At 43.1% G+C, this 27,977-nt stretch overlaps 1 protein-coding gene across 1 annotated transcript; it reads left to right on the top strand.

Annotated features, from left to right (window-relative positions):
- The first annotated feature begins 359 nt into the window (after positions 1-359).
- On the top strand, positions 360-25,227 carry LOC134573725 (amiloride-sensitive sodium channel subunit gamma-2-like). Its single transcript, XM_063433501.1, has 11 exons — positions 360-710; positions 2,196-2,410; positions 7,366-7,499; positions 9,228-9,391; positions 10,797-10,901; positions 20,156-20,276; positions 20,999-21,071; positions 22,790-22,847; positions 23,808-23,881; positions 24,345-24,420; positions 24,752-25,227. Exons 1-11 carry the CDS (start codon positions 360-362, stop codon positions 24,962-24,964), a joined length of 1,584 nt encoding a protein of 527 aa, XP_063289571.1. The 3' UTR covers positions 24,965-25,227.
- Positions 25,228-27,977: the final 2,750 nt, after the last annotated feature.

Here is a 27,977-nt window from a genome sequence, read left to right as displayed (position 1 = left end):
ATGAAAATATAACAGTTACTGGAACTGATATTATTGAAAAGCATACTGTAAGCAGCCAACATTGTGCTTATAAAAAGCAGGTTTATCAAAGAAGTCTCTTATAATTGAGTTTCACAAATGGCACAAGCTGAGGATCTTCAGAGGCTATATGTGACATGCAGGATAATGAGTTCATTATAATAGTTGTTGCTAAGGTAACAGGTCAATATAACGAAGAGAAGATGGATTAGTGAGCTTTGTGCCATTTGGGAGTTAGGTTCCTGGGGTTTTAAGATCCTCTTGTGCTGATGATATCAGGTAGATAAGCCAGTGACTCCTAGCTACCTGGTCCTTGCATACATTGGAAGCTGGTATCGAAGATGTCTTACCCCGAAATGAAAGTTCTAAAATCCTCTTGTGATGCCATGACACTTGAGAAATTGGGCAAAACGGTCGTCCATCATACGTCAGCCCATGGCATCCCCAACATCTTCCGCTCAAGGCACTGGTTCAGACGGCTGGTGTGGTTGACCTTTGTGAGTTTTGCACTTTGCTGTGCCCTCTGGCAGTGTACCGAGATGGTCATGACGTACTACACCTACCCATCGCACGAGAAGATCATGCTTATCTCCAGTGCCAAGCTCAAGTTCCCAGCGGTCACCATCTGTAACTTAAACAGCGTTAAGCTCTCCTCCTTAAAGCGTAGCTTCACCATGGCCACTTCACTGCACGTAGGTAGCGATGCCCTTACCGCTCATTGCCCTTTTCATCTTTCCATGTTTGTTGCATGCTCATATTATTCTAGGACAACTTGTCCTTTATTTATAATACAGTGCATATGCTACTTGAGCTGCTGCACTCAGTGCTGTACACTAGGTTAATATGGTCAGAGCTAACTATTATCTTTGTGCTATGTATATGAAAAATATGATCTGACTAGACAAAGTATAAGGGCTGGCAAACGCTTGTTTTATCTTTGTGTTCTGACAGTTAAATGCTGCATGTTGTCATGCCTTCTGGAATTCATTTTTGCTTGTGAAATGTATATGTGTATTTTAATAATTGTACTTGTGAGCAGACTGACAGGTGTATCTTGGTTTTTACACTTTTGCCATATGTACGAAGAGATACTGTGTTGCAACGTTCCAGCAACACAGAACAAGTAGCAGGGGTAGTCAATACATCTCCACAGTGCTTGATTTAGCCCAAATTGATTTTTATGCTTCACGTATTATCTGAAGGTTTAATACTGAACAGGGGATATATGCACAACTATCTGTCTGTCTGTCTGCCTGCCTGCCTGTCTGCCTGCCTGTCTGCCTGCCTGTCTGCCTGTCTGCCTGTCTGTCTGTCTGTCTGCCTGCCTCACTAGGAGGCTTGAGATTTGAAGGACCTAAATTATTCACTAAACTGTTGTTAAATGTGTTTAATTAAAAACCCCAATTTCCAAAATGTAGGCCTCTTTTGGCATCAGTTTTCCCCCTATTTCTATACAATGCCTGTTTAGCGTAGAGTAACCATATATATTTGTAATGTGTGTGTGTGTGTATATATATATATCCTGCAGCACTAATAGAAGATATCCTGCAGCACTAATAGAAGCAGGTTTTGTCCACTTTAAACAGCAATAAATGAATAAATGGGTTTAGAAACCAGTCAGTAAATCAAATACCATGGTCATGTGTTACATTACATTTTCTCTTCCATATATGGTTATCTGTAGGTCATTCAGTTACCTAAATTGTACAGGATTAGCCCAGCTCCTGTCCACACCCCCTAAAACAAAATAGTACCACTAAGCCCATGTAAAATATTGGGGGGCCTATGTTGCGTTATCACAGTATTCCCATATTACAGCCTCCCATGCAGAGCCGACATCAGTGGGTACAGCCAGTACAGCTGCACAGCCCTATATACCCCAATTCTGCACGAAAGCTTGTCAGTTCACTAAACTCAGATTTCACACAGATCGATTTACATCAAATAAGAGAGATAAATAGCTGGTCTGGAAAATTTCTCAAAATCAGCGATCGTCACAGCTTGGCTATTTTCGCCTCAGTTTTGCTATTCGATATTAATTTGCAAAAATTCAGAGCTTAGTGAACAACCGTGTGCGTGTGTGTCCCTGAACAGGTGGAGAATAATAAATAAATTAATGAATAAATAGAGAATAGGGCTTCAGGCGCACACATTGACTCCCTGTTTATTCCCTTTAGGACTCAGGATTGGAGTTAACCCATCGTAGGAACCGTTCGCACAGTAACAATGGCTCCTCTGAGTTCGCAGATGAACACATTCAATACACAAGCGCCTTCAACAAGTTCGCGTCTGAATTTAACCAGCTTTCCGATGAGCAGAAGGTGGAGATGGGCCATCAGCTGGAGGAGATGCTGATTTTCTGCAGTTTTCATGGTCAGGAATGTAACTCCAGGTATATTAACCCTCTCCTTTCTAACCCCCCCCCCCCAAAAAAAGTTATGAGTTACCACTACAATGTCTATCTCCCTAAAGGATGGACTTTCTTCTGTGGAATTATTACTCATGCTTATCTCCCGGGTTTCGGCACCAAATTGATATAGATCCAAATATTGATCTTTGTTATATTCAGAGGAAGCCCAAATTATTATAACAAGTGTACTTGGAGAAGTGTGAATTAGACACCAGACACCTGTTGATATTCAAAATAAGCCTCTGCCGTTTATTTGTCAGCTGGGTTTTTATACATTAAAAAGTAAGTGCTTACGTGCAAATACTCATATAACAGTAGTAGGAAGGGAGTGAAAGGGTAAAAGGAGTACAGATTAGACATAGGGATGAATGCCATGTACATATAACAGATACGTTCAGAGAACGAGAAAGAACAGACTGATTTAGGAGAGACAGCTCAGGTGGGGGCTATCTGCTCCCGGAACTAGACATATATGGTCTTAAGTGTCGTTTTAAGCATCAAGCATTTCCTGAGTCCAAGTTAGCCAATTTTAATATAGCATATCAATATATGACACCTATAAGCTTGAGCCTTGGAATCAAGATAAATTCTATTACAGTGTCTGCTCATCGGGTTAAGGAGGTAGAGGACAGATTTATACTCTATATGTTATTTTAATATGTGTAAATGGACAGCTCTTTAATGCCTGCTTCATAATATGTGCATGTCGTAGATTCTCTGAGAATCTACATGTTCACCCTAAGAATTTGAAATCTGTGCATTAATCTGAGAATCTAACCATTCACCCAGAGAACCTGCCTGTTTAACTAAGAATCTAACTATTCACCCAGAGAATCTGAAAATATGTGCATTAGCCCAAATAATCTAGCCATTCACCCAGAGAACCTGCCCATTTATCCTGATAATCTAACCATTCTCCCAGAGAACCTGCCCGTTTAACTGAGAATCTAACCATTCATCTAGAGAACGTGCCTGTTTATCCTGAGAATCTATTCATTCACCCAGAGAACCTGCCCGTTTAACTGAGAATCTCTCCATTCACCCAGAGAAGCTGCCGATTTACCCTGAGAATCTAGCCATTCACCCAGAGAACCTGCCCGTTTAACTGAGAATTTAACCATTCACCCAGAGAACCTGCCTATTTATCCTGAGAATCTATTCATTCACCCAGAGAACGTGCCTGTTTAACTGAGAATCTATCCATTCACCCAGAGAACCTGCCCGTTTACCCCAAGAATCTAACCATTCACCCAGAGAACCTGCCCGTTTAACTGAGAATCTAACCATTCATCTAGAGAACCTGCCTATTCACCATTAGCATCTAACCATTCACCCAGAGAACCTGCCCATTTACCTCAAGAATCTAACCATTCACCCAGAGAACCTGCCTATTCACCATTAGCATCTAACCATTCACCCAGAGAACCTGCCCATTTATCCTGAGAATCTAATCTTTCACCCAGAGAAGCTACTCATTTACCCTGAGAATCCAACAATTGACCCAGAGAACCTGCCTGTTTACCCTGAGAATATAACCATTCACCAAGAGAACCTGCCTGTTTACCCTGAGAATCTAACCATTTACCCAGAGAACCTGCCTGTTTACCCTGAGAATATAACCATTTACCCAGAGAACCTGCCTGTTTACCCTGAGAATCTAACCTTTCACTCAGAGAACCTGCTGGTTACCCTGAGAATCTAACCATTTACCCAGAGAACCTGCCTGTTTACCCTGAGAATATAACCATTCACCAAGAGAACCTGCCTGTTTACCCTGAGAATCTAACCATTTACCCAGAGAACCTGCCTGTTTACCCTGAGAATATAACCATTCACCAAGAGAACCTGCCTGTTTACCCTGAGAATCTAACCATTTACCCAGAGAACCTGCCTGTTTACCCTGAGAATATAACCATTTACCCAGAGAACCTGCCTGTTTACCCTGAGAATATAACCTTTCACTCAGAGAACCTGCCCGTTTACCCTGAGAATCTAACCATTCACCCAGAGAATCTGCTGATTTGCCACGAGACCCTGAGAATCTGCAATCTTTCTTCTTGAATATTTGTCTTATATAGATTATGTGAAAATACTGCAATATGTTGCTGTCTTTCCCCTTAAGAATCAATTTCCAGTAACTATACAGAAAATGTCCGATTACGGATTTTGGTATGGCACAATCCAAAGGGGTAACTAAAGTACAGAGTCTCTCCCATTTAATAATGTTTTACTCTCCCATTTAATGAGGTTTTACGTTCGTGTTTAATAGCTTAAAACCGTCTCTCAGTGTCTCTTATTACAAGCTCTTGAACAGCCGCGATTTTAATGCCATAATTATGAGAAACCTGCCGATTTTTCTTTTATTAACAGAAATAAGCAGGAAATGATAGGTAATTCCTTGTCTTTGAATTCTTCTCTTTCATCTTGCATAAAGCATCCAAAACGTACAATCGATAAAATGAACTTCCCCCACCGTTTACATTCAGCATAAAATCTGTGATGTGTTCTGAAGCGACACAGGATACTCTCCCTATATCTCATATAGGGTGTATGTGTGTGGGGGGTCAGGTATGGAGATGGTGTAATGGAGAGTGATTTATAAATGACAACAAAAGTCATTAAATATTTGTAGTTATGACACAACACAAGAAATATGGAGACTATGGAGACATCTTCAGAATAAGTATGGAGTCTGTGAAGATCTGTCTGATTAGTGAGAGATAATATCCAGAGAGTATTCACAGTATTTAAATAGATCTCTGCAGGTAGGGTTATTATGGACCAGCAGGGCAGGTGAAGCTATATGTGTTCCATATTGGTAGACATGTTTCATTTGGGGGAAACTGAAGTGAAGAAGATCAAGATGAAAACATGACAGACATAGCATGTATGATGTAGAGGTTACTTGTGATTGGCTAAGTGATGTAAAGCTATCACAAACATTGCAATGTCGGTGATATAGTTGGATGGGGGGGGGGGGAGGAAGGGGGGTTCAGTGTATCTTACACACCCACCAACATAACAAACATAACATAAACTCATTCAAATTGTTATTTTGGCAGGAGTATCTTGGCACCTTCTTACCTTTAGGAGTAAACTTATTGAAACAGTTTAACCCAGAAGTTGGGGCTCCTGCACCCCAACACGGCTGCTCCTTGGCTTCCGTCCGCTCTGTCTCCACAGTCCACCGGTGATAGGCTGAGAGTGTCAGCTGAATGTCTCGGCCTGTACGTACTACTTTGGCCTAGGTTGGCCTAGTACGTACTACTTCTCTCAATGGAGTTTCAGTGATAGGCTGAGAGTGTCAGCTGAATGTCTCGGCCTGTCAATGGTTGGCCTAGTACCTACTACTTCTCTCAATGGACTTTCAGAGATAGGCTGACAGCGTAAGCTGAATGTCTCGGCCTATCAGTGGTTGGCCTAGTACGTACTACTGCTCTCAATGGAGTTTCAGTGATAGGCTGAGAGTGTCAGCTGAATGTCTCGGCCTGTCAATGGTTGGCCTAGTACCTACTACTTCTCTCAATGGACTTTCAGAGATAGGCTGACAGCGTAAGCTGAATGTCTCGGCCTATCAGTGGTTGGCCTAGTACGTACTACTGCTCTCAATGGAGTTTCAGTGATAGGCTGAGAGTGTCAGCTGAATGTCTCAGCCTATCAATGGTTGGCCTAGTACGTACTACTTCTCTCAATGGAGTTTCAGTGATAGGCTGAGAGTATCAGCTCAATGTCTCGGCCTATCAATGGTTGGCCTAGTACGTACTACTTCTCTCAATGGACTTTCAGTGATAGGCTGAGAGTGTCAGCTGAATGTCTCGGCCTGTCAATGGTTGGTCTAGTACGTACTACTTCTCTCAATGGACTTTCAGTGATAGGCTGAGAGTGTCAGCTGAATGTCTTGGCCTATTAATGGTTGGCCTAGTACGTACTACTTCTCTCAATGGAGTTTCAGTGATAGGCTGACAGCGTCAGCTGAATGTCTCGGCCTATCAGTGGTTGGCCTAGTACGTACTACTTCTTTCAATGGACTTTCAGTGATAGGCTGAGAGTGTCAACTGAATGTCTCAGACTGTCAGTGGCTGCCTATTGAACGAATTAGTATGTACTATGTCTCTCAATGGACCTCCAGTGATTGGCTGAGAGCGCCGCCTGACAATTCTTCCACATACCATAGCGCAGAGAGGAAGGGTGCCGAGGGGGCAAGGAGCCTCAACTCCTGTAAGAAAACAACCAGATACTCCTGCCCCATAACAGCTTAAATGAGCTCAAGTTGCCTGAGTGTTCCTTTAATTGAAATTTGGAGGAAAAGTAATAAAAAATTTGAATTCAGTAAATAAAACACAAGTACGGTAACTAAGTGGAAATATCAGATCAAGTGTATCTTCAAATGTCTCTTTAGTTAGTAGCCCACAAGATCCCTTATTAGAAATATACAAATTTGTAGGAAAGAATAAAAATAACACGTTCTGACTTATTATGAAGGATTTTCAGGGCTGTAATCTAAAGTGAGAATTGATGGAATTCACAGGGAATTTCAGATTTAAAGGGCCAACACAGAAGAACATAATCAATCCCCCAAATCGGTTATGGTTCCGTTTCGGCTACATTGGCCGTACCTTTAAAAGTCACTTTGAATTTATACCAACTCCCACTGCCCTTTCTGCCTTTAAAGCCGCAAGGTGAATTGTTAGTGTAGATCTCACCTACAATGTTTACCTTGAGACTGGCAGAATAGCTTAAACTTTAATGGCCTTGGCAGCGGAGCTAGCCTTTGAGGATTTCCGTTTGTACATTGGTAACTGTTTTGACTTATCAGATCACTTATCTGAAGTCATTATTTCTGAGAATAATCTCAGTATAGATTGTCTATGGTGATTGTTACAATAAAACAATAGAATGTTAATCAATTATCTCCTTCTCTTTTATTCTGATTACAGTTACTTCTCTATGTTTATTAACTATAAATTTGGAAACTGCTTCACCTTTAACTCTCAGAAACCCGTAGAATTCAGAGCGAACCCTGTTAGTACGCAGCAGCCTCTCAATATAACCAAAGCTGGCTTCATGTATGGTGAGTCTCGTGGTCATCAAAGAGAAATACATAGACTTGGGGTCAGTTCAGCACATGTATACCATAAATTGCAAACCATCACACACATCACACACTGCAAGCAGGTCATAACACTGTATGTTGCCCAGTATTCCAGTGCTAAGGTCATCTCAGCCCCCATAGACCAATGCTATGGAGATCTGAGCCATATTGACTTGATTTTCACTACATACAGAGCTGAGATTGTCTGAGATTAGCTGTTATAAGGCATGTAAGCCAGGTGTGTAGTGACTTGAGGCTAGCATTTGAGGCTAAGTGCTAAGATACCTTTAATGCTGCTCTGTGGATCTCAGTTGTCCTTAGTACTTGTGTGTTGGTAAAGAAGTGACCTTATCATTGGGGTTCGAGAAAATCAGCCTGTGGGGTTGATTACTAGTGTTTGGCACTGAGATGACCCGAGATTGAGATAGTGGGAGATAATATGAGGCTGGTCAATGACTGAGAAGACTTGCAATCAATCTGTGAGACTGAGATGTTATAGGTCATCCAGTTGGGTTAGCTTGGGTTAGGTGATCTCTTCTTCCATAGACTAACCTCAGGTCATATTAACCCCCTAGTGCTCATCTTGGGTTATCTCAGCCCTCTCAGAAACGCCTTAGGTTACGTGACTCTAAACACAGAAGCAATAAATTTGTTTAATCCCCCATAGACAAATCTCAAGTCATGTCATCCCATATAGATCAGCTTAAAGTCTTCCCATCCTTTACAGACCACATCAGAAATTTCATTCCACAGACCAGTGCTAAAGACAATTAATTTCCCTGTAGATAAGTCTCAGGTTATCTTATCCCCGTTAATCAGCTTTAAGTCTCATTATCTTCTTCAGTCTTTAGGCCAACCTCAGATCATTTCATACCATACAAGCCAACCTCAGATCATCTCATTCCTTATAGGCTAGCCACAGATCATCTTACCTCCTATAGACCAGTATCAGATCATCTTATCTCCTAGAGACTAGCCTCAGATCACTCCTACCTTATAAACCATCGTATATCCTAAAAAGCAGTCTTAGATCATGTGTCTTGTAGAGCAGCCTCAATTATCTTGTCTCCTACAGACCACCCTTGATCTTCTCATCTCCTATAGTCCAGCCTTAGATCATTTTATATTCTACAGACTAGCCTCAGCTCACTAATCCATTATAGACCAGACATAGATCATCTCTTATCTGCCTCGATCATCTCATCTCCTATAGACCATCCTCAGATTGCCTTTAGTATACCACAGGCCCAATAACCAGGCCCATAGTTATCTCAGTCACATGTGACTGGATTTATGGTTGGTATGCCAGTCAGAGTGTAACAAGCTAGTACATTTAAACAGGTCTGTTTGTATTTCTTTATCAAGGCAACATGGTTACTGTTAAAACAGAATGCATTATTAAATTTGATTTTGTTCTTTCTTTCTACATTTTAAAATACTCAAAATGATATAATAGTATTTATTTATATATGTGGTGCTAATCAATTCTGCAACATTAAACACAAAAAACACATGGCATTACACAACTCAAGTTGGATTTGCAGTGTGCCTGCCCACGAAGGGTACTGGATTGTTTATTGATTCTCAGCAGACTGTGTAATGTTCATTGTTTTATAATACAGAAATAAATAACAGTATTAAAATGTCCGTGCTGCACATGCTATGGCACATGCTTATTTCCTTGTTACCGGCGTGTATATCTGACAGGGCTGCACTTGGAGCTGTTTATCGAACAGATTGAGTATGTCAGAGACATTACGCATGCGGCCGGTATCCGTCTCCTCATCCATGACCAGACTCAGATGCCGTTCCCGGAAGATGAAGGCGTCAATGTTCCTCCAGGAGCTGAAACCGATATTGGGATGATGAAGGTGATTAAGTGAAAATTATCATTTTCTACCAACATTAGCAGTTCTGGGATTGTCAGAGGGAAGTGGGTGGGATTGGGATTTCCCATGACGTAATTGGCATCACTGGCAATATCCCTGTCCGTCAAGGCCTGCAATTCCTCCCAGGAGCAGCACAAGTACTCACGTTGCACTTTACCCCAGTCCTCCCGACATTGTGTGCCAGAGCTGCTCTGTCGGGTGGTCAGGACCTCTGTAATGTGTCACATGATAAAATCGTGGGACTTGACAAGTCTGTAAAGGAGTTGTTTATTTAGTCACCAAACCGTAAATTGTTGGAATTGACAAGCGAAGGCAACTGCATAATTTAGGCCATAATCTGTCACGTTGACAGTACCTTTTTAATTTTTGGTTGTTTTAGTCTTAAATTTGCAATTTTCCATAATTACAATTTTTGTGAATAGAGCTTTTGAAAGTGAGTCCAAAATGAATTTCATATTTAAGGACAAAGTAGCCAAACTATTTTGACTCACTCTAGTGAAAACCGTATAAAAGAGAATAAAAGAACTCTTCTCCACTTTTAAATTGTATTTTGATAATTTGCCACTAGAGGGACTCCTGCACTGCTTACAAAATTCAGACACCATCAATGCGCTTTCTAAGCAAAAGGCCATTAATTCCAGACATCCCGTACTGAAAAAAGAAATTTGATCTTTCGAAAACACAAACATGTTTTTTCTTCTTCTAACAAAAGTGTGTACTGTCAGGCATTTAAAGTGAATTCAAAGTCAATTTCAAAGATTTGGGCAAAGCAGTAGATTTGAAAAGAATATCCAAGTCCAATATCCAAGATGTGTTTTCAGATAAGCTGCTAGGATCTAAGATTAACACTCCAAGCACCATAACAACTTAATCTCGCAGGATCTTACCTATCTTAAATGCTTAAACTGTTTATGATGGGTTTAACCCCAAAGTTGCCCAGACAGCTCCTGTCTGCTCTGCATCTCTTTCTCCTCCTCCAGCATCAAAGAGGATGCCTGGAACTGGGCATTTAACCCCTTAAGGTAAGATAGAGCTCAGGACCTTTAGTCACAGAGCGTAGCTTAAGGCTTAACCCCTTAAGGACACATGACGTGTCTGACACGTCATTATTCCCTTTTATTCCAGAAGTTTGGTCCTTAAGGGGTTAAAACTTGGAATTGGCTGAGCATTGTGGGCGTTGTAGTTCACAAGCCTTCGGGGTGCTGAGGTGAGCCGTCACTAGTCTTAGAGTCCAACCAGATTGAAAGAGACTCTGACACATTGCTGTTTTAAAGGAAAACCTGTGTTTTACAGTAATGATACAGTATCAAACTGTGTACATAATAATATCGCTGAAAGACTTGTATGATATGATATAGTGATTTCACTTTAATTAGTATTTTTTTAGGTGCACATCGAGAGATTAAAGGCCCCATATGGCAGTCAGTGTACGGAGGGTGAAAATATAAAGAACTTTTATAAAGAGGCCTATGGTGCTGGATATACAAGAGAGGTACGTATATCTGTATATATTTTTACACACACTTTACAGAGATTTACTCTGTGATAATAAAAGACATTCGGTGACAGTCGTTATTGAAATTTTATTGCTATATAACTGTTTTTCTTTTTTTTTTTTTTTGGATTTTTAAATTCTTTATTTATCATGTGCTCAGATTAACAACAGGCGCGCAGAGCCACGACAGCGTCTGCACACATTTTCATAACAGTTTACAGTGTAGACAGCACATTTTTTAAAAATATATATATATATGACATGAGGAATACAGGTAAATAAACAGAAAGATAGAAGCGTTTAGCATGCTAGAGTGAACGTGCATTTGTCTTGTCTAGTAGCGCTGAAGTGTGTATGTCCACGATATTGCTTCACCAGGAATGACAGCTATAATGGTAGGATATATGTTGCACATTATGAATTATTTATGCAGGCTTAATAAACATCATATTGAAGCGTAAAATATTAAACGAGTGAATTATTAGGCGAACCCCTGTGTCGATGTAAGATTATTTGGGAACAGGCTATCTAAGCGCATGCCTAATGAGTGCTGTATAAGATTATAAAAACATAAAAATGAGTGTAATACAGTGCTCTATCTTACTAGTCGGTCTAAATTAAAAGTTTAGTTGACAAACTGCACTTTTTCATTAGTCTAGTAATCGTTAGAACTGCCTCTTCACATATTAGATGCGCACATAAAATGTATGAGAGTTAGAGAAGCTTAACATGCCACAAACCGCATCAGGTATTAAGGGAAAGTAAATGTATAGGCGAGCAGTGTACAATTTGTGCAGTCAAGGTAGCTGAAACTGTTATAGGCAAAAAACATATGAGTACACTACATTATGTTCTCTGATGCGTCAGGGATCATCAGTGGTGACTGTTGTCCGTGCTTAGTCCCATAATGGCGTTTCAGCTTTAGGCAGCAAGCTTGAGTTCAGCCTATTCCCAAGGATGGGAAGCGTGAGTCCTGTGTGTGGAGGACGAGGGCGGCTGCAGCACTCTGACGGTTCTGTTGGGTATCCCTCCAGCCCCAGGCCGGTTGATAGGCCGGCATCTTCGTGCCACGGACTTGGGGACTCGTGGGGTCCCAGTCCTCCCCTCTGGGGGGTTAAGCTGGAGGCTGTGGTGGTAAGTGGCCGCTTGTAGCGCATGATCCTCAGCCTGTGTGGACGATGCCGCGGGATTCTTCCCCTAGTGGCCCTCGGCCTAGGTGATCTCTTGTGGAGGGGTTTGTGTGGTTTGGGTGCTTGGGTGATCGGAGGGGGCCCACTCACCATCCGGCCCTCAGCCTCCCGGTCGCTCCCTTGATGTTGGAGCTTTGGTGCGTTCAGTCGTGCCTCCAACCTGGCCCAGAAGTGGGTGAAGATTTCATCCAGCCTCCTGTGGGTGATCAGAGCTGACTTTAGAGGTTCCGGCTCGGATTGCTGGGAGTTAGCGCCTGTCAGGGCTAGTCTGGACGCCATTTTGTGGAGTTTTGCTGGGGCAGTGTCTCAGCAAGTCAAAGTGAGTAGCTTTGTTTGATGCCGGGTACAGGCTAGTGCGGACCGGGATAACCCCCGCCGGTCCAGGGGGGGGGGGGAGAACAGGGCTGTGTTGCAAGCTTGGGAGGGCACTAGGTCGCCCAGAGCGGGGGATCGGCCGCCTCACCCGTCTGGCGATGCTGCTAGGCCTCACTCCCGTCACCCTCGCCTGGCGCTCCGTGCACCCGCGGGCGGCAGACCCGGGGCACTGTGGCTGGTTCCTGGGGTAGGTAAGGCTTAGTTCCGGCGTTTGTAAGGGTCTGGGCTGGCTGGTGTGCAGTTAATCAGGCTGCATGGGAGGATTGAGCTCGGAGCTCACACGAAGCACGTCCAGCCGCCATGAAGCCCAGGCCCCGCCCCCATAACTGTTTTTCAACTGGAAGGCTCCACAGGAAAACCGTCTTCCTTTTTTCAGTATTGGGAGGTATGAAATTGGGTCGGGTGGTAGGGGGCATTACTAGTAATGGCCACAATGGACGCGGGCTTACTGGGATTTGTGTGTGCCAGTCCACTGAAGGAGCGTTAGCCTGGCATCTAACACAGCAGGCTGACAGACAGCTTCCCAGCCAGCCCACAATACACAGGACTATTGTAAACACTGAGATGTTAAGCACTAATAATGATGCATTGGCACTATGCTACCTGGGGACAGTTCCCCGGTTCCCCTGGATGCAGAACACCAGGGAACAAAATTGGGATAGTGGGACAGATCCCCAAATTCAGGACTATCCCAATAAAAGCGGGACAGTTGAGAGAACTGGTTTTGTTATTTCTTGTTACATGTAACCTGAATGTAGGTATGTTTTAATTAATAAAGCCACACAGCAAGGGAAGTCATTTAAAGGGACACTATCTCAATGAAGCTCAATGAAGTGGTGTGGGTGCCAGGTCCCTCAGGTTTTAACCCTTCAGATGTGAACATAGCAGTTTCAGAGAAATTGCTATGTTTGTATTTGGGGTTAATCCAGCCTCTAGTGGCTGTCTTCCTGACAGCCACTAGAGGCACATCTGCAAAGCTGGAAGTGAATTTCGCCTCCATCGCGCAGAACATCCATAGGAAAGCATTGAGAAATGCTTTCCTATGGACACTTTGAATGCGCGCGCGGCACTTGCCGCGCATGCACATTCGGCTCCAATGACTTTGGACGGGGGAGCTGACGTTGGGCGGGGAGGAGAGGTCACCAGCGCCGAGGGAGCTCGGCGCTGAATTAAAGTAAGTGGCTGAAGGGGTTTCAACCCCTTCAGCGCCACCCTCAGGGCACTATAGTGTCACTACAGTGACCCTTTAACATTCTAGCAAGTTCCTAAAAAAAAAAACAGAAATGAAAACACACAGCACATTGTAAGGGATACGAAAAGAAATGTAATATTAAAAAACTAAAGAAAAAAGACAAAACATGAAAACATTTCTGATCTGTTTTGAAAGCAGCGAGTCACATTGTTTTTCTGCTTCACTAATTAGTGCTGCTTAGTTCCACGTTGGAAGAGCTGAGGTCATAGATGAGCTTTATCATGTGAGCTGGTTAATCAAAGGAAATGAAACCTGTCCAGGGTTGCTCGAATAAGGGAAGTATCTGAACTCACTGCCAGATTTGAAACAATCTAGAATAACAATTTTATTAAAGACACGGAGGCTCCTATTATGCATATCTCTTTCTTTATTTCCTCAGCAGCAAAGATAGAGGAATATAAATATTATCAAAATGAAAGAAAAAACTGTACAGGCATAACGAGTAGCCAATCACATAACAGAGGAAGTAGCTATATAAGTCCTGTGTCTCCCACAATCCCCCTCTTTCTTTGCTGCTTCCTCAGACAGCTAAGTATTTTACTTGAGCTCTCCTACTCATTGCATTTTGTTTACTTGTGATTCATGTTTTGCTTGCTTGTTTCATTATTGTCGTTTTTATTTATTGTTGATTACTATATAGTACCTACATCGTTGGTGTATTTGGGGGTTTCCCCTAGGGGCTTTGCCCGCCGCCGCGGGCTGTTTTCCCTCATACCGCCCCCTGTTGCCGCTTCTCGGCGCTATCTCAGCCGCGTGCCCCCTTTCTCTGTGGACGCGACTGAGTGTGCTCGTTTTTCCCCTCTCGCGGGCTGCCCACGCGGGTAGGTGCACGCGCCCCTTCCCCCGCCTGGAGCCGGTCCACGGGCACACCCTGACACGTGCGGCGGCCATTTTGGGCGATCATTCGTTTCACCCTGCTGTGCCGTGCGGTCGGTCCCTTTACTACGGGCCCCCCTTACTACATCAACGATCAGGTTTAGCTTTTCTGTTCTGCTGGGTTAATCAACCCATTTCTAGTATTCAGTTTGCTTCTCTCATACCTCATTATGCAGGATAGCAAGGATGGGCCTACCGTCCCCTCTGGGGATTTTCCAGTAGATAATCCTGAGGGCGCTATGGCCTCTCAGGAGCTCCAGGCCCTGTTAGAAGCTACTATGGCTTCCTCCCTTGAAAAGGCTATTGCCTCCGCTATGGGGACTGTCTCATCCTCTTTTGCCCAGTCCCTTCAGTCTGTGCTCTTGCCTTCTATGGCTGCCCCTAACCCTCTGAGTGTGGGGTCCCCCTCCCCTGCCCTAACTGTGCCGGGTGCCCGTAAGGCAAAGGCAAAGGCTAGACATATCGGGTCCCACTCCTCGATGCAGGCTTTGCCTGTCATGATTGACACGCCTCTGGCGGTCGCAGATAGCGCGCATCCCACGCGCACAAGAGCCCCTGGCCGGGCTAAAAAGGCTAGATTGTGGAAACGGGCTAGAGCCCTGGATGATGGGTCGGATACCGACCGGAGTGTGGACAATGATTCCGATGTTATGGAATATGACTCCTATGGGGAGGACGAGTCTGACGAGGATCAACCCCTTGCGGGTGTAACCCCTTCTGGGTCCTCTGCCGTCCCCCGTAGAAAAGTACCAGACCCCGCTGGGGATAATGGAAAAGGGCTTTTAGACCCACAGGGGAACCCCCTGTTTGACCCGGACGACCTGCGTCACCCGCGGTCTGCCGAATGGGTCCCTCCGGACCATATCGCCCAGTATGTGGCTAAGAGGATTCGCACACCTCTGTCAAAGGAAGGCCGCAATAAATTGCGTGCCGAATGCCCACGACCTTCCCTCCCTGGCGCTGCCTGTAAGACCCCTGAAGTGGACCCTCAGATTGCCCAATTTCTTAATAAGTCTGGGTGGAAGCCTAAAAAGGGTCTTGATCACTCCCTAAAAGGGTGCCAGGATAAAATTCTGGATACGCTGGGCCCCCTGTCTAAGCTGTACGAGCTCCTTGAGGCAGCCCGTAATGGCGACTCAGTTCTAGATATGGATGTGGCCATCGGGTGGGTCCAGCGAGCTATATGCCTTGTGGGGAATGCCAACACGGCTATGTCTTCCGAGAGACGCAAGGCTATTCTCTTGAAAATAGACCCTAAGCTGGCTGCTATGACCGTAGCTGAACCTGACTCAGCCGATGAGGGGATGTTGTTCGGCACATCCTTTGTGAAGGACATGGGGTCCTACGTAAAAACCTTTACGGCTATTGACAAGGCGCAGGCCAATATGAAGCGCGTCTTCGCGCCCAAGGTTTTCGGTGGGGCCGGGCGTAGCAGGAACCGTCCTCCCGGCCGTGGTTTCCGAGGCTCATTCAGGGCCAACAGAGGTCCCTTTTTCCCCTCTCGAGGGCTCCAGGACCCGAAAACGCCTCCTTTCTTCCCGGCTAGAGGGAGATCGTGGGGCTCTAGATACCCCCGTGGTGGGTCGTCGGGCAGACGCCCTTATGGTGAGTACCCCTTCTTCCCTTCTCGATCAGGTTCGGGTGGCGGGGAGGCTAGCCTTATTTTACCCAAGGTGGGCAGTTATTACCTCAGATGCTTGGGTTCTGCAATGCGTAAAGGGTTACCAACTAGATTTTGTTTCCCTGCCGGTTCAAACGTATACCCCCAGGGAATTGTCCCTCCCACGGGAGCAGGACGCGATGATCTCCGCGGAAGTCGCGGAGATGTTCTCAAAGGGCGCCATCGAAGAATTGCCGTTCGCCACTCCAGGCTTCACGAGCAATCTCTTCCTTGTACCCAAGAAAGGGGGCGGTGTCCGCCCAGTGATAAACCTTCGCCCTCTCAACACCTTCCTACGCTACCAACATTTCCAGATGGAAGGCATCCACTGTCTCAGAGACCTTCTGAGACAGTCGGATTGGATGGCCAAATTGGACCTGAAGGATGCGTACTTCACGGTTCCAATAGCGATAGAATCCAGGGACTACTTGCACTTCACCTGGCACGGACGGCGTTGGCGTTTTACATGCCTTCCGTTCGGCCTCTCCTCGGCTCCTTGGTGTTTCACCAAGGTTATGAAGCCGGTGGTGTCGTTCCTCCGTACCCGAGGGGTTCGACTAATTATTTACCTGGACGACATCCTGATCATGTCACAGTCGTTGGAATGCCTAAAGTTGCATTTAGACTGGACGATCAACCTCTTACAGAACCTAGGCTTTCTGGTAAACTGGGACAAGTCGGTCCTGACACCCGCCCAGTCTATGGAGTTCCTGGGGTTCCAGGTGGATTCCGTGCGGCAGTTCCTGTACTTACCAGAATCCAAGATAAAAGCCATCCAGAAGGAGCTCCGTCGAGCTCTTCGCGCTTCGGACTTGTCAGTCCGGCAGTTGGCGAGGATCATCGGCCTACTGGCCTCCTCCATTCAGGCGATATTCCCAGGCCCCTTACATTACCGGGCTCTCCAACGGCTCAAGGGGTCACACCTACGTTCGGGTCGATCGTACGAATCCCGACTTTGTCTGGACGAGGAGTCCAGAGACGAGCTGGTATGGTGGTTGGCACACATGGAAGCCTGGAACGGAAAAGCAATTTTCGGTTCCGTTCCGGACGTGGTCATAGAATCAGATGCCAGCTTGCACGGCTGGGGGGCTCGTTGTGGCGACATCTCCACGGGGGGCAGATGGTCCGACGCAGAGAAGTCGTTACACATCAACTGCCTGGAACTCCTGGCGGGGGCCTTTGCGATTCGCAGCCTTACCCCTGGAAAGGCGAACTGTTGTGTTCTCCTCAAATTGGACAACGTATCGGCAGTCCGATACATAAATCACTTGGGCGGAACCAAGTCCAAAATGTTGGCTCTGCTGGCGAAGGACTTTTGGCAGTTCTGCCTCCTAAACAACGTCTCGGTGACGGCGGAACACATTCCGGGTCTGGACAATTCAGGTGCGGATTGGAACTCCAGACATTTGAGAGACTCGGGAGACTGGCATTTGCACGCCTCGGTCTTCCAAAGCTTAAACAGGCTGTGGGGTCGGTTCGAGATGGACCTGTTCGCATCTCGACTGAACACTCAGTTACCGAGGTTCTTCAGTTGGAGACCGGACCCGGCGGCAGTGGCGACGGATGCCTTTCTTCAAGAATGGCCTCCAGGCCACCTGTATGCCTTTCCCCCATTCAACATGATCGCTCGTACGATCTCGAAGCTGGTTCGTCACGACTGTTGTCTGACCCTGATCACCCCTCTGTGGAGATCACGGCCGTGGTTCCCTCGTCTGATGGAGTTGTCCATAGACTTCCCTCGTCTGTTGCCGAACTTCCAGGACCTCCTTCTGGATCCGGATGGGAACTCGCACGAATTGGTGCTCCAGCACCAGTTGCCCCTGGTAGCATGGTTCCTTTCAGGGGACGCTGGCTTGTCCCTGACGTTCCACAGTCGACTCTCTTGCTCCTCGATAACGCCTGGGCTCCGGGCACACGATCAGCTTACCGAGCTGCATGGAAGTCTTGGTCTGATTGGTGCATGGAACGGGCAGTGGATCCCATATCTGCCCCTCTCCATTTGATACTGGGGTTTCTTACAGCCCTGTTCGACTCAGGCAAGGCGTACAGGACTATTAATGTTTTTCGATCGGCCATATCGGCCGGTCATGGTGGTTTGGAAGGTGTACCCATCGGCAAACATCCTTTTGTTTGCCGTCTTCTCAAGGGTATTCGCTTCGTCCGTCCGCCTAGGTCGCGGTTTTCGACATTTTGGGACGTCAACATTGTGTTGCGTTTTCTGTCGGATTGGTACCCTAACCAGGACTTGACTCTTAAACAACTATCCTCCAAGATGGTTATGCTGTTTTGCCTGGTCTCTTGTAAGAGAGTCTCCGATGTTAGAGCTCTTGACTGGGGTGCCTTTGTGTTTACGCCGGATGGCGTTACTTTCACCATATCTAGGAGAACTAAGTCGGCGTCCAAATCCTTCGTATATCCTAGATTCCCGTTGTGCCCGGCGCTCTGCCCGGTGGATTGTTTGAAGGCCTATCTAGAGGCTACACGTGCGGTGCGCTCATCTGAACGCCATCCCCTATTCATTTCGTTTAAGGCTCCTCATCGCCCAGTATCGACTCCGACGCTGGCGCGTTGGATTCGTTGGCTTTTATCCCTAGCGGGTATAGACACATCTGTCTTTACGCCTCATTCTGTAAGGGGTGCTATGGCCTCGAAGGCATCCACAGTTGGTTGCCGCCTAGAGGACATCATGCGCGCAGCGGACTGGTCCCGAGAGTCGACCTTCAGAGACTTCTATTTCAGACCAATTGAACACGTCGCATCTCAGGTGATAGCACAGCTTTAAACTTGCATAATAGGAGCCTCCGTGTCTTTAATAAAATTCCTAGATTTTACTAGTAACATGACGTAAAGTCATGATTTTATTAAAGACACGGAGGCGAGTATTATTCCCTCCCACCCTCCCGGTGTGGATTTGGGATTGGAGATGCTTCGATGCAATACAAGTACGTGGGCAATTAGGTCTGTATTGAGTTCATGTTTTTTGTACTGTGCAGTTTTTTATCATGCTTAGATGATTTGACAGTTTTGTATTGATTTCTAATCATGTATATATTCTATTTCAGAATCATGTTTCATGTAGATCCCTCACGTTTATGTTTGGTAAGTCTACAGTTTGAGTTTGGAAATTACCATATTTTTCTATCCTTTTTAGCTTGAAGTTCTCGTTTTGTTTCCCGTTTCCTGTTTGGATCAAGTGGGACATCGTTTATCTTACCTGGTCTTCGGTTGCGCAAGAAAGAGGGGGATTGTGGGAGACACAGGACTTATATAGCTACTTCCTCTGTTATGTGATTGGCTACTCGTTATGCCTGTACAGTTTTTTCTTTCATTTTGATAATATTTATATTCCTCTATCTTTGCTGCTGAGGAAATAAAGAAAGAGATATGCATAATAGGAGCCTCCGTGTCTTTAATAAAATCATGACTTTACGTCATGTTACTAGTAAAATCTAGGAATTGTATCTGGAAACAATGAGAATCTCAACCGATGATGTGTTCGTTATAATGCTGAAGTGGGTGCTGAGTGTAGCTAAGTAAAAATATTCATCAATAAACAACTCTTACATTTATTTTTTATTTAAATATAGGATTACTCCAATCATCATAACCACTACAGCCCGTATTAAAGTTTCACTAAAAATACTAGTATAAAAAAAATTAACATAAACGGTATAAACTATAAGTATGTAGATAGAACTAAAATAAATTTCTTGCACTAAAAAAACAAAAAAACTACTTAATGGAAAAAATAAATAAATAATAATAATAAATAGTCTGTTGAATCCTAAAAAAAGTGACCGGGAAGAAAATGTGTACCTTTATACCTGGCACACCTCTGGCAGCCACCGATGTTTAAAAGATTCTAATTACCGTGTTTTTATATTTCCCCAAACACCAGGCGTGTAAGAGAACATGCGCACAGCAGAACATCATGGACAATTGTGGCTGCAGTCACTGGGAATTTGCCTATCCAAAGGAGCTGTTCGTTCCCAAGTGTAATCTCAGTGATACAGCTGTCCGTGAGTAACACAAATTATGAGATGCTTTGTTATTACATAGATGATCAGGCTGCAAAGGAATAATGAGAATTATAAAGCAAGGGTTATCATATTTTCTATCTGGGCAATAAGGCAGCTGCCCCTGTTCCCTTCCTCTGAGGGGGGTGGCAAGCAAATATTGGCCTTGGGGCAAGTTCAAGATAATGACCCCTTCTGTGTCTAAATCAACCTACCTTTCCATCCCTTTTTATAATATTTTTGAGTTGTTTACCCATACATTTTTTTGCTATAACATATACAGGTTGCATAGAAACAGTGGGGTTCATTGAGAAGAACTGGCAAGGGCACTGCAAATCTGAGGCCAAAGCAGCCGATCTGGAAAAATTGCTGAGTGGGAGAATTTTTCCAGTTGATTTATTTTGGCCTGAAATTTGCAATTGTCATGTCAGATATCCTCGTTTAGATAATAAACCCGTTCTGTAATAGTTTGGGTATATTTAAATCCTGCAGATTTAGAAGAAATGATTAACCCCTTAAGGACACATGACATGTGTGACATGTCATGATTCCCTTTTATTCCAGAAGTTTGGTCCTTAAGGGGTTAAACACCAGTATAGTCACTACTGTACCCATTTCTCCTTAATTCGCTGTCTAGTGAATATACTTGTTACATTTCTGTTTTCCCTAATTAACATACAGAAGATATTTTATGTTCCGATCATACTGTTTGTGTCCTCTTGCAGGTCAATGTGTGAAACTGTATGAATTCAAGTTCGCACACGATGAGTTAAACTGTCACTGTCCCTTACAGTGCAAGTAAGTAAAACAACTTCAACCCGAGTTCAGATAGGTGCAGCACCTTCCTGTCCTGCTCTTGCTGCCAAGAGGTAGAGGCGATGAATTTGAAGCCACGGGGCACATGACTTTATTTTATTTTTTTCATTTTTCCTGTGGTCAGAGGAACGAGACGGAATATAATTAGCCCTCGTTTTAGCTGATCTCAGCAGACAGAAATCTGTAGTCAACTATCCCTACAGAATCACATGACGGCTCAGGAAGAGAGGCTGAAACATTGCTTTAACAGTGCAGTGCCTGTTAGGTTTAAATATATGTTAACCGTTGGGCATTTTGGAAACGAAAATAGTGAAAAAAACGTTTACTGGTTGGGAATCAAAATAACTCTTTTACCAAGATTCCTTTATTTATTTCAAAGCTTTCCCTGTCCCATGGAAAAAAAAAAAACCAGATTTTAAACTATTACAATCTGAAGTTGACAGCTTCATCTGGAAGGGCAAGACACCCCGGGTCCGTAGATACTCAATGGGGGTCTGGGTATCCCCAATTTCACCCACTATTATAACGCTGCTCAACTCTCAGATCCAACTATGGCACGATTCTGAGAAACAAACTACTTCCCACTGGCCTTGTTCTGTGCCATTTCTGACACTACGAGGAGAGAGACATAACTAGATTATTTCACCTATATCACCAATCCCAAATCATAACATAGGCATACCTCCCCAATCACAAGGAACTCAGATTTATTTTGCTTCATACAGCTATGAGATTTACCCAACTAAGTACGGGAGTGCGACTTCCTCTGAGGAATTGAGTGATTGGTCAGACATCTAGGAGATGATAGGATCTTTAACTATTTGTGTTACACACAAATGCTGTTCAGATGGTCCCTGACCCCTACCAGACTGCACAGAATGCAAAGACTTACTACAGATGCTTGGTAGATACAATGCGGGGATACCAATAATAATAAATAAATTTTTGCCGATCCCTGTCCCTAACCATCATCCTTCATCCCTAACCCTAGGCAACCTACAGTCATATCACTCAGTGCTCTCTCCGGAAGCACTTCTTAGAGTTACATAAGCCATAGACAATAGACGTTACCCCAGTTTTGATTAGATCTACCCCTTCCCACCACTGAATTACAGGGAAACATATCAACGACTAAGCAGGTACAATTTCACCCTCAGTGCTTAGCGTGCAAAAAGCGACCTGGTGTACGGAATTATCTAACCACAAATAATTGTTATACCCAACCCAGGAGAAATCCCACAACTCTTTATACACTTTATTGTACCAATGGATGGATATTGTAAATTGATTCTGTAGAATCCAACCCCCCATTATTTTATTTTATCCCCATTTCATTGTTTCTGTTGGTATTTTATAATTTATTCTTTGCAAAACGTAAATAAATAAAAAAAATTTAAAAAGTGTTAGGTTAAAAACAAGAAATATATTTAAAAAATAAATAAAAAAAGGAGTGGAAAAACTTTAATTACTGTAAGAGCTGCCCATGGCACCGTGTTAATGGTTAGACTAGAAAAGAGGAACAGAGGGAATTGGGGCCAAATTTAGGAGGGCGGTCACTCCTAAATAGGGACACTTGGGAGGTATGGTACTTAATCCCTGGGTCAGGTGTATGGACCTCCAGTGCTTCATCCAGACATATTATATGCACCAGGTACAGGGCTAACATTGATATTTCCTCTTATTATCTTATTCTTTTACAGAGAAGAACTGTATGAACTAACCGTATCAGGGTCACAGTGGCCGTCCACTGCGTTCATTGTAAGTTCTGTGTGTTATGTTTGAAACAGTATCCCACAAGCAATGCATTGTGCCACGGGTCAGTGCTTACAAATGCACTCCTCTGTGTTAGGATTTGTGTTTAGATTGTTTGCAAATTCTGCTGAGGCACGTAGAACTATACATGAGAGGATCATGCCATGTTATGCCACATTTTCCCAAATCCCAGGAACACATTGGTCCATGTAGCATGCAGGCCCTGGGGATGTTGGGCACTGGAACAAGTGGTCAAAACTGGTTGCTCCTTGGTATTGGCACCCAAGTTGTGGTGCTGTAGTACAATATCTTAATGAAAGTCTAGATCTTTGTGCCCAATACCCACCTGGAGAGAGAGGAAAACAGAATCTGCGATCTCTGTTAATTAAAATTCCCAGTTTAGCGAATAATCCTCATTACCAATTTACCACCTAGTGCAAAATACAGTGGTAGTGCATCATTCGACGCTATTGCGATAAGCAAACTGTACTGGGCATTGAGCCCATGGCCGAGCCCTGCAACAGAGCTCTGCACAAAATCTGCCCCATGTGGGTCCAATGAGAACTTGCTCCCTTTTTGAGCAGTGTGCCCACTTTTCACCCTTATTGCTTTCCCGCTGTAGCACCCACTCTGTCCTGTATTAATATCTCCTTATACATTTTAGAACAATAACATTTTTTTTATATACAAACCGATTTTAAAACAGATATACTATATTTTAAAGACGTCTTATTGTTAGTGTTATTATCTTATTTAAAAAATTATGATTTCTCTGACGAATCGCATCCTAACGTGGGACCATTCTAAAAAAAATTGGGGTGACGTACAATGTAAATGCATAATTTGACTATTGGGTGAAAGGTGTTGAATGATAGAATTATGATGTAGGGGGATATGTGGTGTATACCAGAATGTGAATATTAATCTTGTGCACTAATCCATTGTATGATGTTCCAATAATTTTAGGAGAATTTTGCCAAAGAGTTGAAGGAGATGGGAGGTCACATGAAAGATATTGCTGATAACCCAGCTCTTATCAGGTAGGAAAATATGATAATTTGTTTATAAACTGCAACCATGTTCCATAACATTGGACAATGAGATGGGATAACAATTCTGAAAAATGATGTAAATGTTTAATTTACTTTCTCATCCTTTACAATAATATTGGTTATAATATTTTAAGATATTTAGAGGCAGGGCCTGAAATAATAGAATTCCAGCAGAAATGCAATTTTGTTTAAACATACAGCAGCTGTAGGTGACAAAAACAAATGTCTTAAAATAGTCAAAAATTCAGCTTTTAAATATTAGTAAGAAACACTGCAACTTCATGCACTACCAATAGTCTATAAAATAAAGACTATATGTGGGAATAAAGTCTGTTTCTATTCGTACAGTTACACTAAACTAATGACTATACAACAGGGGTTTGCAAGATCATATACCATCTTACATAAAATAATATTTATACTAAACTCTCACCTTCTCTTTGCTTTACAGAGATAACTTTGTGAAAGTTGTCGTTTACTTTAAGCAGCTAAACTTTGAGTTAATTGAGGAGGAACCATCCATGACGGTAATAAGACTCTAGAAAACAGTCTGTTTAATGAGTAGAAATATCCCATATTGAAATGTTCTTAATAAAAAATTATGCCAGATTACAGAGATGTTTTGTTAGATGTTAAACGATGTGTAAAAGAATCAAACCTTAATCTAATCATTGAAGACCTCCAACAGTTCATTTTTAATTCACACCCGAGGGAAATATAATTGGGTGATTGGAGTAGGATTGGATTGTTGGTGGTCTTTGATTTCCAGTTTGAGATACAATGGGTAGTCTAGATAATAAATAGTTGTATCTAAAGATAAAAATTTTAATATTTTATTCTCAATGTTTCTCTCCGAAGGAAATTAACTTGATTTCAAACATGGGAGGTCTTGTAGGCCTCTGGGTGGGCTTCTCTGTCTGCACTCTGGCCGAGTTTTTCGAGCTGTTTTTGGATGTCCTACTGCTCTTTATCCGGAGATGTCTGAGGACACAAGGGAATCGAGAAGGATACTCTAACCCATACGTCCAAAAACAGAATCCTATTTACCTCCAGAGGACCACAAAACTTTAAAAGGGAGCGTGTGTGGCTGTCATATTAGTGTTGCATGAAAACAATAGCAAATGAGAAGTGCAAGGTATTAAAAATAAAATGAAAGAATACATGGAACTGAAATCCAACAAATACAAAAACTTTTGCCTTAAATATTGTCTTGCTTAGTACAATCATACAATACATATCAGATCAGGCAACCCGCGCATGCTTCATAACATCAGAGGTATTAGTACTGTACATTGGTAGAGACCCTCATACTATGGGAAGAAAGAGAATGCGGAGTTAAAGGGACACTATAGTCACCTGAACAACTTTAGCTTAATGAAGCAGTTTTGGTGTATAGAACATGCCCCTGCAGCGTCACTGCTCAATCCTCTGCCATTTAGGAGTTAAATCCCTTTGTTTATGAACCCTAGTCACACCTCCCTCCATGTGACTTGCACAGCCTTCCATAAACACTTCCTGTAAAGAGAGCCCTATTTAGGCTTTCTTTATTGCAAGTTCTGTTTAATTAAGATTTTCTTATCCCCTGCTATGTTAATAGCTTGCTAGACCCTGCAAGAGCCTCCTGTATGTGATTAAAGTTCAATTTAGAGATTGAGATACAATTATTTAAGGTAAATTACATCTGTTTGAAAGTGAAACCAGTTTTTTTTTTCATGCAGGCTCTGTCAATCATAGCCAGGGGAGGTGTGGCTAGGGCTGCATAAACAGAAACAACGTGATTTAACTCCTAAATGACAGTGAATTGAGCAGTGAAATTGCAGGGGAATGATCTATACACTAAAACTGCTTTATTTAGCTAAAGTAATTTAGGTGACTATAGTGTTCCTTTAAAAGCTGTATCATTTGCATTGTGCTGACTGCAGTACGGATTATGTTCATTTTGCAATCACAGTGGAGATGTTTAGTAAAATATGAACCGTTTTCAGTCCTCAGAACATACATTTTCTATGCTCCTTTACATGCCCTTAGGGATGCTCTGGTAGTTAGGTCACAGAAAATAAAAAACACAAGAAAGAGCAAACACTACAGGAATGGAATTCACTTATGTAGCACTGTGTGCTGTGAATTTTAAATGTAGTTCAGTAGTAACTGTGGTGATCATGTTAGCCATCATTACACTGAAACATGCTATTTTTATAGAGCAACACCTTAATACCCATGATGATGCTGAGATATTAGATTGTGAGCTCTTTGAGACAGACGCTAACCCATTTTGTTTCAAATCTTCTCTCCTGTGTGATATTATATTTCTTATATGTATGGTTATCTGTTTGATCTATAAAATGTAGAATATTCCATGGATTTATAGAAATAAAGATATGTATTTATTAATAGGCATTCTCATTTCTGAAAATAAAATATTTCTTTGAAAAAGCAGTGTTTATATTGAAAAGCCTGCAGGGACAGGCTATCGACACCAGAACAACGACATTAAGCTGTCCCTTTAATTACTATCCTCATCATAAAATAGATTTACAACAGTTACCTTTCAACAAAACACACAACCCATATGCAAGCTTGCTTTTTCTTACATTAATGGTATTTTATGTGAAACTGAATTTCCAATACCAGAAATCGCAAGGTCGAATACTACAAAAAATCCCTTTCTTTTATCTCCTCCCTTCTTGCACAACCCTCCCTTTAGTTTGAGCAATAAATAAAGTCACGGCCTAAGACGATATAAAATGATAATTGTTGATTTTGGCAGTTTTTCAAACGTTGTACATTTTGTGCCCAGCTCTTGGGTAAACAAGTATTCGTACATTTCCTTCAAAACGGAAGGAAAACATAGTGTTGGTAAGAACCTGTTTATATCAGCAGCAATTTTACAAAAATGTAACGACGAGATCTTCAACAACACTTGGATTATTAAAAAACAGAGGAAGCAAAAAAAAAAAGGTTTCTCCTCTGTCCCAGTATATGGAGTTACTGTGTATATATAGTTATTATACCCCTGCTCTCCCAGTACACGAAGTTACTGTGTATATATAGTTATCATACTCCTGCTCTCCCAGTACATGGAGTTACTGTGTATATATAGCTATTATACTCCTGCTATCCCAGTACATGGAGTTACTGTGTATATATAGCTATTATACTCCTGCTATCCCAGTACATGGAGTTACTGTGTACACTGTGTGCAGAATTATTAGGCAAATGAGTATTTTGACCACATCATCCTCTTTATGCATGTTGTCTTACTCCAAGCTGTATAGGCTCGAAAGCCTACTACCAATTAAGCATATTAGGTGATGTGCATCTCTGTAATGAGAAGGGGTGTGGTCTAATGACATCAACACCCTATATCAGGTGTGCATAATTATTAGGCAACTTCCTTTCCTTTGGCAAAATGGGTCAAAAGAAGGACTTGACAGGCTCAGAAAAGTCAAAAATAGTGAGATATCTTGCAGAGGGATGCAGCACTCTTAAAATTGCAAAGCTTCTGAAGCGTGATCATCGAACAATCAAGCGTTTCATTCAAAATAGTCAACAGGGTCGCAAGAAGCGTGTGGAAAAACCAAGGCGCAAAATAACTGCCCATGAACTGAGAAAAGTCAAGCGTGCAGCTGCCAAGATGCCACTTGCCACCAGTTTGACCATATTTCAGAGCTGCAACATCACTGGAGTGCCCGAAAGCACAAGGTGTGCAATACTCAGAGACATGGCCAAGGTAAGAAAGGCTGGAAGACGACCACCACTGAACAAGACACACAAGCTGAAACGTCAAGACTGGGCCAAGAAATATCTCAAGACTGATTTTTCTAAGGTTTTATGGACTGATGAAATGAGAGTGAGTCTTGATGGGCCAGATGAATGGATTGGTAAAGGGCAGAGAGCTCCAGTCCGACTCAGACGCCAGCAAGGTGGAGGGGGAGTACTGGTTTGGGCTGGTATCATCAAAGATGAGCTTGTGGGGCCTTTTCGGGTTGAGGATGGAGTCAAGCTCAACTCCCAGTTTCTGGAAGACACCTTCTTCAAGCAGTGGTACAGGAAGAAGTCTGCATCCTTCAAGAAAAACATGATT

Source organism: Pelobates fuscus, chromosome 9 (genome assembly GCF_036172605.1).
Source record: "Pelobates fuscus isolate aPelFus1 chromosome 9, aPelFus1.pri, whole genome shotgun sequence".
NCBI lineage: Eukaryota > Metazoa > Chordata > Amphibia > Anura > Pelobatidae > Pelobates > Pelobates fuscus.
This window is presented reverse-complemented; position numbering and strand designations above follow the sequence as displayed.